This window comes from Opisthocomus hoazin, chromosome 8 (genome assembly GCF_030867145.1).
Source record: "Opisthocomus hoazin isolate bOpiHoa1 chromosome 8, bOpiHoa1.hap1, whole genome shotgun sequence".
NCBI lineage: Eukaryota > Metazoa > Chordata > Aves > Opisthocomiformes > Opisthocomidae > Opisthocomus > Opisthocomus hoazin.
This window is the reverse complement of record NC_134421.1, coordinates 29,291,860-29,310,496: the sequence shown is the minus strand read 5'-3', so window position 1 is coordinate 29,310,496 and position 18,637 is coordinate 29,291,860. Positions and strand designations below refer to the sequence as shown.

The 18,637-nt window shown below is 39.9% G+C and overlaps 1 protein-coding gene across 2 annotated transcripts in view; it reads right to left on the bottom strand.

Annotated features, from left to right (window-relative positions):
- Positions 1-18,637, bottom strand: part of PAWR (pro-apoptotic WT1 regulator) — a 91,413-nt gene that overhangs the window by 31,083 nt on the left and 41,693 nt on the right. For both annotated transcript variants that reach the window (XM_075429342.1, XM_075429343.1), the window contains exon 2: positions 13,660-13,788. In XM_075429342.1, coding sequence (XP_075285457.1) covers positions 13,660-13,788 — 129 coding nt within the window. The remainder of the gene's footprint in view (positions 1-13,659; positions 13,789-18,637) is intronic.

Below are 18,637 nucleotides of genomic sequence, written 5' to 3'. Positions count from 1 at the left end.
GGCTGGAAGGGACGCTATATTTATATTACATATATTACATACTTACATGTAAGTATTTTTATATAGTATCTTCTCCTGTTAGCTTGTAGCATTGTTTCCCTGTTGATTGACAAACATAGTTAAGTGATTTAAGTAATACTATAGTATGTTTACCACGTCCCCGAGATTTTAAAATTATTATCCGTAACTTGTAAAGCAAAGTAAACCGAATTATTAATTACAGATGAAAATTTGCTCAGAAAAACAACATGAGAGAAAATGAAAGAAATACAGGGAAAATACTGTTTCCACCTAGTGATCAGCCTGTGTAGTGAGGTAAACCCCAAAGGGAGGTGGGGACGGACACACGACACAAAACCAAACTGGAAAACCAAATAGCAGTCTGGAAAAAGTGTTATTAATTCTACTCACTTACTTAAGTGAACCTTAACATTACTTTTTACAGCCTCATCTACTACCTTTAATTAATACGTAATTAATAAGGACTTCAAACAAGAACTAACAGATGTGATAAAACATGTGGGTGCAAGTGATATGTATCATTCCCGTGAAGCCCAAGGAGTTATGACTCATCTCCCTGTTTACATAGAGCCAGGAGGCCACGGAAAAACACTGCAAGAACATCTAGGGAATCAAATCAGACATCTAACAGGAAGGCAAGTATCCTCAATTCCTACCTACGAAGAAATCTATCAATGACATTAGGTGAGAGGAAAAAATTGAAGCAATACCTGCAGGTAAAACAAATAACTCCCAGGAAAGTCAAGTGTCATCAAAAAGAAAACAATTCCCAAACAACAAGGAAACCAGAAATACTCACTAAAATATATGAATAGAGCTTTCATCTTCATTCATTATTCTCCATTTCTATATCCAAGCAATATTTGACACCAAAGAGCCAGAACAAGAGTTCAGGACAAGCCATCAGGCTCTCAGAACAAAAGCTATGAAAGAGCCGATTAGATCAGGCTGACAAAGCCTGACTGGATCTCAGGTGACTCACTGACAGGACAGAGCTGGAAAAATTATCAGAAAGATAGTGATCACATCCAGCTTATGACCTTCATGGATCAATGTTGAACTGTCAAAACTGAAAACGTAGGCTTCCTAAAATTCCCTGAAAAGAAAGGGGAACTTGAAAATACTTGCACAAAGCTCCTAAATTCTATGTGTCAGTCAGTCATAAAAAAGAAAGAATCAATACATTGCCAGAAACCTGACAAACATCTCCAACACGCAAGGAAAAAGCACAGGATCTAAACCACACAACTTAATGCTGAAACAAGAAAGCATTTTGAAAAAAGACAGAATTCAGATGGACATAAACCTTTAAAACTCAGAGAAATTAAGAGTAGTGTCAGTTTTTAAAGGTCTTTTCCAGCCTAAGTAATTCTATGATTCTAGGATCTCGAGTCACAGAAGAGTTAAATCACACTATGAAATCCACAGCAGAGATGATGACAGTGAAAACACAAACAGAATTTGCTGGAGTACTTCACAGCAAATGTAAACACAAAATCCTGCATGGAGCTATGTGCACAGCCCCTCCACAACATACTACCCTGTGTCCAGACATACAAACAGACAAAACACAATTTCCCAAAATTATTTTCCATGGGATTTGTCTCACATTTTACAGAGCATTGTAATTTTCTCAACCTCACCTTACAGTGCCAAGCTGCTTGTTGACTTGTCTGCAGAATGGTTTGCACACTATGTGCTAGACACACAACTAGTGACAAACCCAGCTTCTTCAGTAGAACCAGTTCAAAACAATGAACCATCCTGCCCACCTCTACTAGGTGCTGGTTCCAAGAAAAGCAAAGTGAAGTCCTTGTTTGTGAGTTTACCAGCAAAACGGGCCTGACAGTTTCTACTAACGAAAGAGTAAATGGAGGCAGACAAGACAGAAACTACTCTATGGTTCCAAAGCCAAGTGACTCAGAGCCACTACATCCATACTCCAAAGCACTTGATGGTGGGTGTCCTCCACGTCCCATATGGTGTCCCTGTCTGTAGGATCCCCTCCAGTCAAAAGCACATGAAATAATGTGAGGGCTGAACTACAGCCCAAAGTGGTGTTTCCACAGATGAAACCTAGGTCCGTGTTGCACACCCCAGCATGTTGATTAAGGGCATGCAGCTGTTTCTGAGCTAGCAAAGGCTAGGAATGTCCTCACAGCATGACAACGGCAGCCAAACCTGGTGCTGGGATGTTCCCAGAATCACAGAATGTTCGGGGTTGGAAGGGACCTCTGTGGGTCATCTAGTCCAAACCCCCTGCCGAAGCAGGGTCACCTACAGCAGGCTGCACAGGACCTTGTCCAGGCGGGTCTTGAATATCTCCAGAGAAGGAGACTCCACCACCTCCCTGGGCAGCCTGTTCCAGTGCTCCGTCACCCTCAGAGGGAAGAAGTTCTTCCTCATGTTCAGACGGAACTTCCTGTGCCTCAGTTTGTGCCCATTGCCCCTTGTCCTGTCTCTGGGCACCACTGAAAAGAGTTTGGCCCCATCTTCCTGACACCCACCCTTGAGATATTTGTAGGCTTTTATAAGGTCCCCTCTCAGCCTTCTCTTCTTCAGGCTAAACAAGCCCAGCTCCCTCAGCCTTTCCTCGTAGGAGAGATGCTCCAGTCCCCTCACCACCTTCGTAGCCCTCCGCTGGACCCTCTCCAGTAGCTCCTCATCTTTCTTGAAGTGGGGAGCCCAGAACTGGACAGAGTACTCCAGGTGCGGCTCACCAGGGCAGAACAGAGGGGAAGGAGAACCTCCCTCAACCTGCTGGCCACACTCTTCCTAATGCACCCCAGGATCCCATCAGCTTTCCTGGCAGCCAGGGCACACTGCTGGCTCATGGTCAACCTGTCGTCCACCAGGACGCCCAGGTCCCTCTCCACAGAGCTGCTCTCCAGCAGGTCCGCCCCAAGCCTATACTGGTGCACAGGATCGTTCCTCCCCAGGTGCAGGACCCTGCACTTGCCCTTGTTGAATTTCATCAGGTTCCTCTCTGCCCAACTTTCCAGCCTATATACTATATCCAAAGACAGGTTTCTGCCACATTATTCCTCAAACAGTACCCAGCTATGATACAGGAGAGCACTAGGTAGCATGGACCAAAACCATGCCAGAAAACCTTGCTAATAATTAAACCATACGCTTTATCAGCAGTGCAGCAGTAAAGCTCACACCCAGGTCTTGCTCTTTTTAGCAGTGTAATCTTAGCCAGACTGTCTCCACCAAACACCTCTGAATTCCAGACGCCTCCTCCCTCCTGAGCCATCACATTAATTACACCAGATTACAAGGATGTAGAGAAGCAGGCTTCCCCCTCCCCATCCTCACACCACTATGGAACTGGAATATGCAGCTTCTAAACGCACAAGCACATCTGAGTAACTACCACTATGATATTCTTTGACTTTATATGAAGAACACAAATGTATGATCCATGTTATAAAAATGTTTGACAATATTGCTAGGTCTATTTCTGCAGAGCTGTCAAATTTCTGCTCATCTTTCTGCAACAGTAAGCAAGTTGTCTCCCCTTTCCACCCTGCACAAAGCCATTCAGCAGTGAACCCCTCAGTCCATGTAGGTTCTTGCAGAAGAGCGTCCTCTGCTTCTGTACACATTGCACAAGTACTTATTATTTACGCTTCCGACTGGTCCCTGGCATGAAAGCAGTATTAACTTAAGTTCTGTCTCTAGAATAGAATAGCAGAAAAGTACAGGAATCAGGAGTATTACCATACCTTACAGAAGCTTTTGGTATCAGTCAGGCTGTGTCATCTATTTGTACAAGCAGATATGGCTGGAAGACCTTCTTTTTTCAACAGATTTGCATTTACCCGAGGACTCTTCTTCCCACAGAAACCTCAGCTGCAGTGTATTATTATACTCTACGGGATCACACTCTCCCCCCCATAAAATTTTAAGAGAAGACTTGGAAGAGACACCCACTTAGATATCATCATTTTTGACAGCTGAACAGAATTTCCATATTGACTCTTTCAGAGGTAAAACAATCTTCTCAACCCAGCGTTCAGTTAGCTGAGTTAAAATGTGACGCCAGTCTAAAAAAAAAAACCACGTGGGAAAGAAAATTAATTCCTTCATGAGGCCCCTGCTGACTGCTCAAAACACTAGGTGGGAATTTGAAGAAGTGCTTCCTATTCTTTATGGCCATATAAAGGCTCCACACCAGTGTAACACCAGCTGATGCACCGGGTTACGCAAGTCTGGAGCACAGCTTCATGAACTCAGCAGTGAAAGAAACAAGTTAGTGCAACAACGAAACCAACAATTGCTCATACAGGCCGAGTACATAGCAGCAACATCTGTACAGAAGGAAAAAGAGAAGTAAACAAAGCTCCCCAAAATTAAAATCTTAATGGAGGGATCACAACTGAACTTGAGAGAAACTACAAAGACGAAATCACAGCTTACACACCTTGCTTCTCACTCAGTCTGCACAAGGATTTAGAAAGCACCTGAAGAGCAGGCTGTGCTGAAACCCCTGCAGTTCCTAGGCACAACTGTGAATCTAGGAATCAGGAGTAAGAAGCCTCCACACCGCCTCGCCTTCATGGATACAGGCTTGATTCAGGTTTCGTTTTCATGCAGGTCCTGTGATGAATAGTTGTATATGTGCACAGGCATGCAAAACCGAGTTTTCGATTATAAGAGACTTCACGGGTACATCTAACTTTCTTTACTGGGAGTGTAACAAAATTTTAAGCTTAAATCAAAAAAAACGTGCATCACTTTGTATTTCTTTCTAAGAAAAGCAAAGTTTGCTCGTCAAAGGTAATCAAATTTATTCTGACAATGATCAGTGACTGAATACAAATCACACCTTCAACAAACAAACAGAAAGACTTCTCTTTTTGATCAGTTGTTACCAAGACAAGCGTTGACAACCACGCATTAGGATTTCCCCACAAAAGCAGAGGTCAGATGGCTCAAAGTAGGGATGCCCAACCTGCATCCTCAGGGCTATGCATCGCCGGCCAAACCACTTCACCTGGCTCATAGCCAGTTTTCAGCCACCTGCTTTTCCTTCGGTCTCACATTAGTAACTGCTGCCTCGCAGCTTCCCAGTTCTGGAGGGGCAAAGGGGACCACGATTTCACTTGTAAGCACTTTCCGAAAGCAGCAGTATTAGTGCACATGCATTATCGGTGAATCAGATTTGCTGAGCATGTGCAGATCCTCTGGGAATGTAAAACCCACTGAACATGCATGGATCAGCAGCATTACACATAGGCACACATATACTAAAATTGCTCACATGAGAGGAGAGGAGGAGGATTTTGGCAGAGAAACCCATGCTGCTACAACAATGTCTATTACGCAGCCCATTCAGCTGAGAAATCCAGACTCCACTGTTTCCAAACTGAGTTTCTACCAAAAAATACAAACGCACACACAAAATATAACTAAAAACTAGCAATCTCACTGCTGCAAAACAGTTCAATCGGTGTCTTCAAAGCCTCCAGTTATACCAGACAAGACCACCATGCAATATTACTACTCCTAAACTCAGAGAAGTTACCTTGCAGATTCGTGAAAAAGTTACTACATAGGGTTAGGTTTTCTCCCAGTCTCCAATAACACACACAAATAGCATTTAAAGAAAATTTAGACTGAAAAGTCAACCAATTCTGAACTGGTCAGAACATTGTTGACTTATGCAAATTACACTCAAATTCTTACAACTACTTGCATCATGATAGATACTGCCCTTCCACACGATGTATTTTTCCACAAGATCTCTTGTAGAACACAAAGAAGAATACTCAGTGAGTAGCGCTGAGTCTTTTGCATTTGCTTGTTTTTCATAAAGTGGCCACCATGCCTTATTTGCTGCTATTAACTTACTCAAACTGCTGTGAATACACATCTACATTGCTAGAAACTACCTGAGTCACGGCTTGATCATACATGATCATGGAAAGATGGAATTCCTGTGTTCCTGCTTTCCTTATATAGATCCCAGGAACAATTTGGGTCTCCCAAGCCACGCCAACAATCACAGCTGAACACCTGAAGCACCTGATTCATGTCTGGAACTGTGCAGGGCAGCAAATTCCCTGCAAATGATGTCACTTACTTTGCACTACAAGAGTGACTTTAGATACAAATTCTATTTAAGAAATTAAGTGATCTTTTAATACTTACACAACATTGTATTTGAATACTTTTTAACCCATTTTTATGGGACCATTTTTAGACATACAATAAGATATCCTCATGAGTCTTTCTACTGCATTCACTATTATTAAGTGCTTTGCAAATACCAATGATTGTTTTCATACCATCTCTGTGAAATGGATCATGTTCTTCATCTGCAAATAGAAAATCCAAAATTGCCAATACCTGGCAATTAACTGTCAAATATTAGAGTCCCACAACTTGATTTTGCAGAATTACATATGGCTTCATATACTCAAACACAACTCCTCCTGATTTACATACTTCTGCATTTTAATCACATTTTATTTACTCGTTTTTTTAAACAATACCAATATTATAATCGTGTTATTATGTAAAATAATCCTTGGCCTAACATCTGAAGAAATACAGCACAGAAAATAAAACATATGCCTTAATACATCTGGGCATGCCCTGTAGCACAACTGTATTTTCATTATGGACAGAAATCAACACAAACTAACATCATGACAATAGACTTATTAAAGATTAATTATTACTCTTGAATGCATGAACACAGTTTTGCTTTGCAAGACCTACATGAAACCTAGATGCAAAACATCTTTGCAAAGCTGTGGTCAGGTATGAATAGGTATGAACTCTATTATCACGTACTTGGGATAGTAATATTAATTGCAAAATGATGCTGTATGACATTACACTGCTACACGAAGTAAAAAGCCAGGAAATGCAAAACAGACAGGTATAAACTACAATACGAGTCGAGAAGCTTATCTGGGAGCAAATTCTTGGCATAAGGTTCAAGTACAAAACTCTGGGGAAGCTTGTGTCAAGCAGGTTTTGGCTGTGTTTCCTAATGGAGACGCATGTAATACTTCAGTTCCCTGCATCCCTCAGAGTTTGCCACACTGCTAAGAAGTCATCAGAGACTTTTATTCCCTAACTTCATTTTATTTGTTGCTTTCAGCATAGCTTGTAAGATCCCTCCATTAAACATTTACAGCTTTCTAACACCAGCACACATCACTACTTCAGAACATTTCAACACATGGGTCAGATCTAAAGTAAAGGATGGTATTTAAGCAATCAGAACTGGAGCAGAGCACTTCTGTGGGAATATCATTGGACTGCATTCCTTTCAGAAATTGCCTGCAACGGTCTGGTGAAATGGTAAGCCGTTTTAAACCAAAAGGTTAAAAAAAATCAGACGTGTTTCTCCTTCAATTTTTGTAGGCTCTTGTATGACTTATGCCTAAATGCACGAGTCATAACTAAATAGTCATGCTTATAAATCAAGTTTAGCTGACTTCACCAGCCATCTAACATATTCGCTACTGAAGTTAACTACAAGGAAACCAATCTGCTGTGGCATGATTTTATAATTATACCATTAGGTGAATGCCAATCATGTAGACAAGAATTTCATCCTATCCTCACCTCCAATCAACTAGAAGGATTTTTTCAAAGGTACTCTGCACTAACCAGAATGATTATCAAAGCATCTCTCACAAGCTAATCTCTCGCAGAGAACAAAACCCTGCCCGACTGCTACAGAGAGCAGTGAAAGCAACCCAAGACATGGCAATACTACTGTGTATGCAAGTCAGTGTCATCAACTGAAAACTGGAGCAACTTCTGCTTTCGTTGCCTTGGATTAATTGCTCCACAGGAATTCAGTACTAGGGTCAAGCTTTAGGCGTCTACTAATGGACATAATTGGAATTTATTTCAAGAATATAATACAAGATATAATATAAATACAAGGTTTTTATAGGTATAAATGAAGTGACATGTTTTGTCTAGCAAATCTGTCCAGCTGTTGACTGTGATTCAATGTGGATGATTAACTGTCTCAAATGTATCTTACAAAGCTGTATGTTGTATAAAATAATTTGCTAAGATTCAACATCTTAACATTTCTTGAATTTCTTTTTGGTGCACAATCTAAGAGCAACACAGGAACCCCACGAAATGCCCATTACAATTGCATACACAAAACAAATTAATGGTTGAAATAAGATGACTGTAATTTCTAACTAGAGCCCAAGGGTCTTGAATGAGGTCCTGGGCTCTGCAGCAGTATGTGATATGCAATCAGGTACAGCTGAACAGTTGCTGTGGCTTAACAAAAAGAGAGTCATGTCTCCCACTGGGGTCCCAGGCTTCAGAGTGTTTGAGAAGCAAAATTCACCTACCCTACCAGTTCCATGTCAGCAATACAAATCCAAGAGCAGGTTTCTAGCAGATCACCACAGAGAGATCTTCAGTGGTCATTCCAGACACAAAAAGTACTGGTAACTGTGATAGTTGTGATCTGCAGTTTGTTAACTTGGAATTAAGAAATACACTGGACAAATTTTGCTACTGCATGACAATAATAAAGACCAGCATCTCCTTTTTACAGCAAGATACTCTAAATCATTCTCATTTTTAGATATCATTACCTTTCACTTGAAAGATTCAGAGTATTTATTTCACAAAGGTTGAACCTCATTATCTAAGTGACTCAGAGCTTCCCCTGTTCATGCTCACAGGCACAAAAATTGGTACCTCAAGCTCCCACTAACTGATCCCTATTTCCAAGCTACGTTAGTAGCAAAAATCATTCTGACATGCTTGGTCCAGGTTTACCATGGAGAGGAAAGGATTCAGCCCATCTAATTTTAGACGTTTACATCTGATCCAGCAAGACCCTTTTTGTCATCAGTGGAGAGAAAAACACACATCTAGAACACAGTAAACCCTATCTCCATGCCAACGTCAAAAATAACTGTTAAGATCTCAAATACCTTATTATTTCTTGGTGCTTTTGCCAATACATATTTACCCAACTACTCCCATATCTTACACTTTAACTGCAAACTGCTCACAACTGCTGAATTTTCTGCAGTGTGTTCATACAGTGCATAGCACAACTAACATTCATAGATACTACAAGATACTACAAGATTTGAAATTCGAAAGGAATCAAAAATAACATGAAGCAAAAGATCCCCAAGGTATCTGGGAAGACAATTCTGTGTGATTATGGCATAATTTCCAGAAAAACAGTCAGTTGTGATTTTAAGGTTTTAAGTGATGGGTTAATCTTCTCAGCCTCCTCCATTTGCTCTCTGATTTTCCAAGCACACCACAAAGTAATGCAGACACCATAACACAGTATCATGCTGAGATACCACATCTGTAATGATGTACATGTCATATTAACCCTTCCTGCCACAGGATTACACCAAGAAGCGCACGTTTGTGCATCTGGTCTCCTAAAATATTCCCCTGACAACTGAGTTCCAGGAAGCAAGTGCTCATGGAATCAGGACAACCTGGATTCTTTGATGTAAAGCGTAAGGCCTTGCATATGCTTACTGTTTTTGACTATTAGCACCATAGTAGCATTTTTCCACCTTCTGGAATTCAGACAGTCTTCTAAGAGACTTGAAAAAATGATCAGTAAGCTAAACGTTTTTCCAGCCAAACCCCGTAGGTTTTTTCACACATCTTTATACTGAGTACACGCTAACATCTTCTTCAATTATGAAAAGAGATGTTCATTACCTTGAACCCAGTATAATTTCTGTCCAACTGCAAGAAAGACATTTCTAGCAAATAGTTTTGCACTATTTTCAATTTTACAATTGCTACTAAGTGCTAGATTTATGTAATTGCTAGACTCCACTGATTCCTAAACTAGTAACTTTTGTAACTGTCAAGCAGTAACTTTAACTATGCTTGTCCTTAGCATTACAAATGTTTAGCTCATTTGTAAGAGTTCTGTTCTTCATTATATGTAACTTCTTACTCATAGTCTGCATCTCTGTACACATCTGTGAGTAGTCCACAGCACAGTGACTGACAAGCTGAGAACCACTGAACTGCAGCATTAAAAACAGGAGAAAAATCAACCATGGAAGTCAGAGCCAGATGTAACACTTGTTTTGTGTTTGGGAGTGGACTTAGTGTTCATTCATCTGGTGAGGTGAGGCTTTCCATGCTATCTTTTGCTAAAGTTAAGTAACAGTTCTGATTGTAATGGTTTTTCAAAGTTTATGATGTCACCAGACCTATCATCTTCCATATTTCCAGTATAAAATAATTGAGAAGTTCTCTTCAGCCAAGTAGTTCTGCTTCAGGAAAAATACTCTCAAGTCTGGTGTATTTTTAGATCTACTCTTAAACAAATCACGTATTTCTGTGCTTTGGATCAAGGACTTCCAATTCTGCCAGAGTTCTCAGAAACTGTGCATTTTGCCTATGAGAAGGATAACAGCAACTTCTTACAGTGGTAAAGTAGTACTGAAAGATCAGGTTGAGGACTGGAAACAAAACTTTGTTCAGCAGCATATTTATCCATCATACATTAGGTCAAAATTAACTGTCCTGTTTCCCATATAAATGTCACATTAATTACATATTTTAAAATTTCATAAAATGATTAATAGAATGGACAAATCAGCGAACACATCTGTAACCACAGAAATGTATTCTGCTTAGTAGGTAGAACTACAACAGATATTGGTCCAGGGCAACTAGAATTGACTGAATTCTTACATCCAAAATATAAATTCTACTTCAAAGAACAGAATCAGGCTTAACTGTTGCACAGAATAGAAACAAAAGGAAACAAAGTCATGAAAGCTAATAACACCACTGCCAAATTCTGTTCAAATTGGGCAAGTTCTAAGTCTTCTAACAAAAACCAAGCTCACAGAGTCAGTAATAAACTGATTAAGTCTTAGCAGCTACAACTTTCTAAGGTTCCATCTGTTCTGTACATGTGCCATCCTGGGTCTCTGCCAGATCTGAGGCCTGGGACTCTCCTCTGTGTTGTCAGTGACAGGACACCCCTGCTGTTCTCTGTCAACAACAACGTAGTGCCTGTTTGAATACGGAGGTGACAAACCTGGAACTGTGCAGGATACAATTAACACAGACAGCTTGGTAAATAGAAACTGAGATTGCTGGTCAAGAAGAATAGAAAATACGGACGAAAAAACAGGACATGGGAGTATAGCCAAAGCATTATGTAGGAACACCACTAGGGGAAACTAAAAGTGACAACTTTCAGAGTATTTGTTGAAGAAGTTAAAGCAGAGTGAACACAATAAGAAAGAGTCTAACAAACAACTTGGAAAAAGTATAAAAACATTTCAGAATGAGGAATTCTGCCAAAGAATCTGCAAAGACAACAGATCAAGTTATAAGAGGCACATTCAGAGGAGACAGTTTCTCTGCAGAAATATTTTTGTTGGTGTTCATCATGGAAAAGCATGGTAAGGGTCTCACACAAGAGCACTTTTTCATGGAAAACTCACAGGGTCCGTTTCAAACACAAGCGCTGGTAGAACTTGAACTAACAAAATAAAAAAAAAAAGCTAGTTGTCAGAATGAGAAGATAGTTACTCCTTGAAGGAACTATTCATGTGACTGAAAAATATAACAGTTAAACTACTCAAGATCATATATAATGTCTCACTTAAAACTGCTCTAGTACCAGTGGTTAATATAATCACTATCTTTAAGAAGATTCTAGCCTAGACAAGAGAAATATAGACCTGTGAGCTTGATATTTATGCTGAATAAAGTGGTGCCACTAAGGCTAAAACAATTAGGGAATAAGCGAGTAAATATGATATAGTGTGGAAGAGTCATGAGGGCATTTGCGAAATAGTTACACTTCACAAATCTAATACAGCTTAAGTGAAAAAAATGTCCAGAACAGGAAGCTGCGTGGCAGCCTACTGAATTGCAAAAATGCATCCCCCAAAGCCTCTTAAAGAAATTAAGCCACACTGGAGTAAGATCTGATTTCCTTCCATGAATAAATCCCTGGTAAAAAGACAGGAAATAATGGTGGGGCCCTGACGGTCAGTTTTTGCAGTGGATGGAGTACCCACAAGAGTTCCATGGGAACCTGTTCCGGGACCTGTGCTTTTCAATACGTGAGGGGAGGCGATGTCCACAGATGCTACTCAGAACACAAAACATGAGGGTCAACTGTGAAAACATGCAGGATTTCTCCATTGGGAGTGGCCAGGAGGTGAACAGGAGATGAAATTTACATATGCGTCAGCCTTTGAGCTTGCTATTATCATTCACAAATAACTCCAAAACGTTAAGTCAGAGTAGACACACACAACAAAAATAGTAAACTCCGTGCTCAGCAGGCAGACAGGCAGATATCAGGAATTGTCATGAAAGAAACAGATAACAAAATAAAAACCACCATTAAACCACTCCACAACTGCACGCTATACTGAACTCTTCAGTTCTATTTCCTGATCCCAAATAAAATGTAGTCGAACCAAAAAAAGTACAGAATGTTACTGAATGTCTCCTTTATAAGGAACAACTATATAAAATAGAATTCTTCAGCCTAGAGAAGAGGCAGCTAAGAGGGGCCGTGCTCTCTCTGTGGCACTCGGTCACATAAAGAGAAAGCATTTGTTCCCCATGTCTTCCACTGGGACACTTTGGTGAAATCCCATGGAAGCAGATGGCAAATGACAGGTTCAACTTAAACAAAAGGAGACTGTTCTTCACATTCCAGGTAATTAAGCTGTAGACCTCTTTGCCGTGGGCTCTTCTGAATGTTAAATATATCCATAAGCATATGAAAGACTTGGCAAAATTTCAGAAGGAAAAGTGCATCCAGACCCACTAAATTCAGTGATGCCCGCTCTGGTTATGGATGGTTTGAAAACCATCACCATGTGCTTGCTCTGTTGGTAGATTTTTCTCCTTGTGAATGTGCTATTGCCTCTGTGAGGGTCAACAGACAGAGCTAGATGGACTCAATGCTGGGTTTGCACGTGCCCTTAGGTAACAGAAGAGGAGAAACAAAACTGGCAAAAGAGGCTAAGGGCATGAAAGGCAAGAGACAAAACATTTGCCACAGGTAGTACAATACGCAGGAGGGGTGTATTAGGCATAATTGGCAAGGTTTATCCAGCAGGGGGGCTGCAGGACTCAGTGTACCCTGTGGTGAGGGGATGGGAGAACAACAAAAAAGGGAGAGAAGAGGTTTCACAGAGGCAAGGGGTGTTTTCCCTAAGAGTATGTGTGTTTGTTTCAATCCCAGAATAATTAGAAGTTTGTTAACTGACAATAAATTAAATTAGGAAGTTGGGTCTTGATTTGAAAAGTTTACCTCCAATTGACTGAATATTCTAAAGCTATGAGTGTTTTTCACTTGAAACTCCAGGTTTCTCTTCCTCCCATTAAATAGTAAGTTTTATGGTAAACATCAACACCGTTACCTTCCAAGCCCCTACAGAAATATACGATTCTGTTGTCAGAACCGGGACTCAGTAGCGTTGAGTTTGGGGAACGGAACCTCATACTTTATTTTTAGTAACGTGGCAACTCCTGAACTTCATGTTTGCTTCCGTATATGGTATAACCTACTGTTAAGTGGGAGTACAAAGAAGGCAGAAGTATGAGTTCTAAAACTGAGTAAAATAACAAAATAAGCAAGTGTTAAGATCTCACCTGTAGTAAGTATGAGCCAGGGGTATCCGCACTGGAACTCTCATTTTGTATTGTGTTGTGTTGGGTAATAGCATCCTCTTTCTTTCGCTCCTTCTGCCCTGCTTCATCATCTTCATATTCATCGAGGCTCTAAACCCAAAAATATTCAGTTAGAAAATAGTCTTTGTATGTTGCTTCACATGCTTCCCAGACTTCACAAAATTCATGCATCAGTGAATATTTTCAAAGATTAATTTTATATTTCAGAATAGTTTAATCAGTTGTTTAAATGCTTTTGTTTCCATCGATACTGCGATCTCCAATATGAGAATAAAGTTTGACAACTAACCGCTTTTTCTTAATTACAAAACCAAGAAATAATCAAAACAGGATCCAACCTGACAAAACTTTATGCAATGTTGTCCCATTTCGTTGCTAATCTGGCCGTGAGCAAGAACTTGGACTATACCTGAGGTCCCTTCCATTTAAATGATTCTACAATCATTTGTAGTTTGCCACAGCAATAATTTTACCTCTACATGAGAGATTTTGAGGAAGCAAAGAAAAAGAAAAAAAAAAAAAAGAGTTAATTGTACTTTTCACTCAACTGCTGCCCTTTTTGACACAGTGGCATCTGCTGAGATTGAAGTGTCAGTCTGAATCACCCATCTTCTTTTGCTTTCCTTGGTGTTGGTTTTGTCTTTGAAAATTTACCATTGAAAATCAGTAATTTATAAATTAGTCATAAATTACTAACAATTCACGCATATAGAACATTTTGGCTCTTCATCACAAGTGTTTCATACTAGGCTTGTTGAAATACTTGATTCAAAAGGGTTAAGTCTCTAAAGCACTGACTGCTGACAGGTGAGATACAGCAAAAATAAATAATCAGTAACACTGCCTCTGTTCTAGCTCTGGGCCACACTGAGGTCAGGGTAGATGTGTGAGGGCTCAACTAGCTTTGGACTGAGTCAGCTATGCCTACATCGGGTCTACTAGTTTCGTATACACAAATTGACAGAAAGAAAAAGCAGAATCTCATGTCTAGAAGACCAACTTGAAGCAGACATCAAGCTCCAAAAAACTCTGACCACAACATCACAAGCTCTTTGCCATAGCTCTGCATTAAAACAAGAGGTCTGTGAGACCTAGTTACAAAAACACAGGGAAATAACCACTCTCATGTGTCACAAAAAGCTTCCAGAAGAATGTGCAATAGCTGGAGAAACAGACCACAGGGCTACAAGAGTACGAAGATGAATGTCAAGTTATTTCAATGGAAGTTTCTAATGCACAAAAAAACCAAAATCACTCTTCTGAGGCTTAGATGATAATCGCTGACATGTTCTCCAAAGGACACAAAACTAGTCAAAAGCATATAATGAGAATGCTGGAATGTAGTATTTTTTAGAAAGAAAATTTGTGTTATTTACTAACTGCAAATAGCACAAGTATACAAAAAACTAACTTTGGCTGCTCCAAAGCAAACACTACGGTGACAGAAGCGCTAGAAAACTGACAAACTAGAAAGGTGTATGTTTCCAAAAGTGAACGTAATAAAGTGAACATACATGAACCTGAACAAAGGCCATTTAAGTTCTCTACAGCAGCACTCACGGCAGAATCTTAAACCAACATTGTAATGCAACTGATGTAGACCTCTCTACTTCTATTGCTAAGAAAAGCATACTTGAAAGATTATTACAGCTGAAGCATTATACACTCAAAACCACTTTCAGTAAGTGGTCTCTTCAAATAAAATAATTACTAATGGAAAAATACTCAGTTTGGTTCTGTCAGGTTCATTTTTAACAGAGCATTCAAAAACCACTGTCACGGCACATTCTAGGAGATGATCTTTAAATCAACATCCTCTACCTTTTAGAAACAGTAAAGCTTAAAAATTTTGCTAACATAAACTTAAGTCTGTATCCTAATTTACCCATTATCCTAATAATCCATTCTGAAGTGACAAAATAAGAAATAATGAGCCACTACTGCAACAAGAAATGGAGTGATCTTCAGCTCTCACAAAACCACTCTTGTTCAGAAAGAACTAGGAGGCTCACAGAAGGTCTCACGTATATTAAGACTAAACTCATGCAGATGAAGAATGACATTGTGTTAGAAAAACAGGAAAACTTTCAGATTGTTTTTCCAGCCTCCAAGTTGTTCATGTGAGAGAATGAAGATCCCAGATAAACTCAGAGGAAAGAGAGAGTTTGACATGAATTTGGAAGAGCAGCCTCTAGTAAGTGTGGGAGAAAACCAACTGGAGACAGAAGAGACTAGCAACCTTCATACACCTCAAACAGCTTTGCATTTTCAAGGAACAACATTCTTTAAGGAGAAGCATAAAGGTCTTTGCAGTTACTAAGCAGACAAGTGCTCCTTTCTTAACAAATTCTCTCCTTCAGATACACGCTTCTCATAAGTCTTCCAGAGACCATCAGCATTCCACACAAATGTTTTTCTCTGAGTACAATAACATCTGTGAGGAAGAATGTTCTTCTGTCTTTCGATACAAGATCACCTGCTACTAACTATTCTCTTAGCAGTGTTGGACAGGAACAAAATGTCATCATCTGATACGAAATTTCCAGCCGCAAAATTTTAAACTAAGCATTTTCAGTTAGGATTTGTCAGAGACGCCCATTCCCACCCTTTCCCTTCTTCTCAGGAAGGTCCAAGATCACAAAAGACTGCTAATCAATACCATCAAAAGTTATTAACCCTCCTCAAATAATTCATACCTTCAAAGTTAAAGGCTTTCTTCCCAAGCATGGAACACTTCACAACAGCTTATATGGAAATATGATTTGGAGCACGCAACGTGCTTTGAAGGCTACTGGGGCTTGCTCCCGCTCCAGCTCCCTTCACTGGAGAGGGCTCCAAGTCAGCCAGGGCCAACACAAATATGAGTGGTGAGAGCCACAGAAGTGGCAGGTTTTTATCACTTGTTCCAGACGAGACAGAAGTATCATGGACAGGCTGATCCTCACCATTTGCAGCTGATGTGGCACATTTGCCCAGGGCTGCCAATGCCTTCCTGCCCTAAAACAGATTACCAGTAACTATCAAGGACCTACTTTGGTTTCCCAAACACAAAGGTTACGTTCCCCTTCCAAACAGAGAGACACGCACATACCCACACACTAATTTAAACAATGTCCATGAAATGCCTGCTGAGCACAAATCAACACGATAGTAACTACGGAATCTTAACATCTTACTGCCTTTTACTGAAGTCATTAAATTTTGTTTCAGTAACCGTTAGCCTTAATAAGGAAATCCCTTTGTTTTGACTCACAACGAAAAAACCCTTCTTCTGCAAAATAATACTTTACATTCAATATCCTGCTTATGCAATTCTCCATCGACTTCAGTTAGATGTCTAATCTTAATGCGATTTACATTCTAAGCTAACTTCTAGAGTAATAAAAATCAATGAAAGCCAAGTTTCAGTTGTCGGATTAACTTACTGAAAAACTAAAAACCTATGAAGTGTTGTTGCACACTTTAAAAACCTTTTTTGTTCAAACTGCCCTACAGCTGAAACTGCCTCAGCCCACAGGACATTTCAATCCAATGGATTACTGCATTGCTCACATTGTGGGCTTCTCTCAAATACTCCACTTTGCTTAAGAAACTACTTTCATGCCATTGAGAAAGACATAAATGCAGTAATTACCTCCTCTGTCAGCACAGCAGAGAAATAGGCTTGTAACCACCTAGGTGTAATTCTGGCTCATTATATAATTCTCTCTGCCCATTCCCTTCCCCCTGCTTTTTTATTTCGCTGCTAGGCACATACCATTTCAGATTCTTATTTTCCATTAAAATCATCTGAGTTCTGTACAGCAGATATTCAATGTGACATTCCCACATCTGATCTTCATATAAGGAATCCACAGAAATTCTTTAGGTTTTCTAGCATTTCAGTACATGTTTGAAGCTGTAGTATAAACATTTTTCTGTAAACCTCTAGAATGGAAAATACAAGCAGAATAAGATGCTTTCAAAAGATTCAGGCTGATGAAGGAAACGGTCACAAAGATATCCCTGCATTCCAGCACACCACCAGCCTGCAGTTTAAGGAAACATTGTACAAAGAACATTTCTAGTGATTAAGTGGTTTGCTTCCTATAAACACTCGTGCATCGCTAAGAACAAACAAAAACTGGAGAGGGACCGTCTTTTCCAGGAAAACAAGTGGTATTCCTACGTGCAGCAGGTTAATTTCTGAGCGCACACAAACTGCTCTCGCCACAAGCAATGGTGCCGAGTCAAAATGCCGCTATCCCCATCCCCCTTCCCGCACCAGCTTGCTTTTGCCTGGCAGTTCTGCTGGCCGAGCACGTATCAAAGAGCTTCCCAGTTCATTCCACGAAAGGCCAGTCAGGTTAGTTTCAGCAGTTTCAATAAGCCCAGTTGATTCTGCCTGAACCAGATGCAAGCCCACACAAACTATTCATTTTGCAGAACTCCATGGATGGCTGAGCTACACGAGCTTTCTGAAAATGATGAGCACTTGAGACAGTAACATCTTTAATCAGCACAGCAAGCTGTCCAGATACATACTCTCAATAAAACCCTGTGTTCAACTTCACATTGGGCAATAAATAGAATCTCTACAACACAAGCAATCATCTGTTATCTTGACCTTTTTTTTAACTTCTTAACCACGCTAACAATCTAAGAGAGGAGACAAATCCAGACTTCTTTGCCTTGCCCAAAACGACTTTGAACAAATAAAAATTTTTTTTAAAAAAATCAATTTTACTGCAAGGACATTTTCCTTGTTTAGAAGTTCAAAGTGCACTATCACAACTTCATATCAAGATGCTGGAAAAGTGTAAACATTTCTGTTAAATGTAAACATTTCCTAAAAACTTCCACAGTAGAAATACAAGATGCAAGAATTTTGGTTTTAAGTCTGGAAAAGAACGTAACTAGGCAATTAACTACAACAAAATACATTCTGTGAATCAAAATT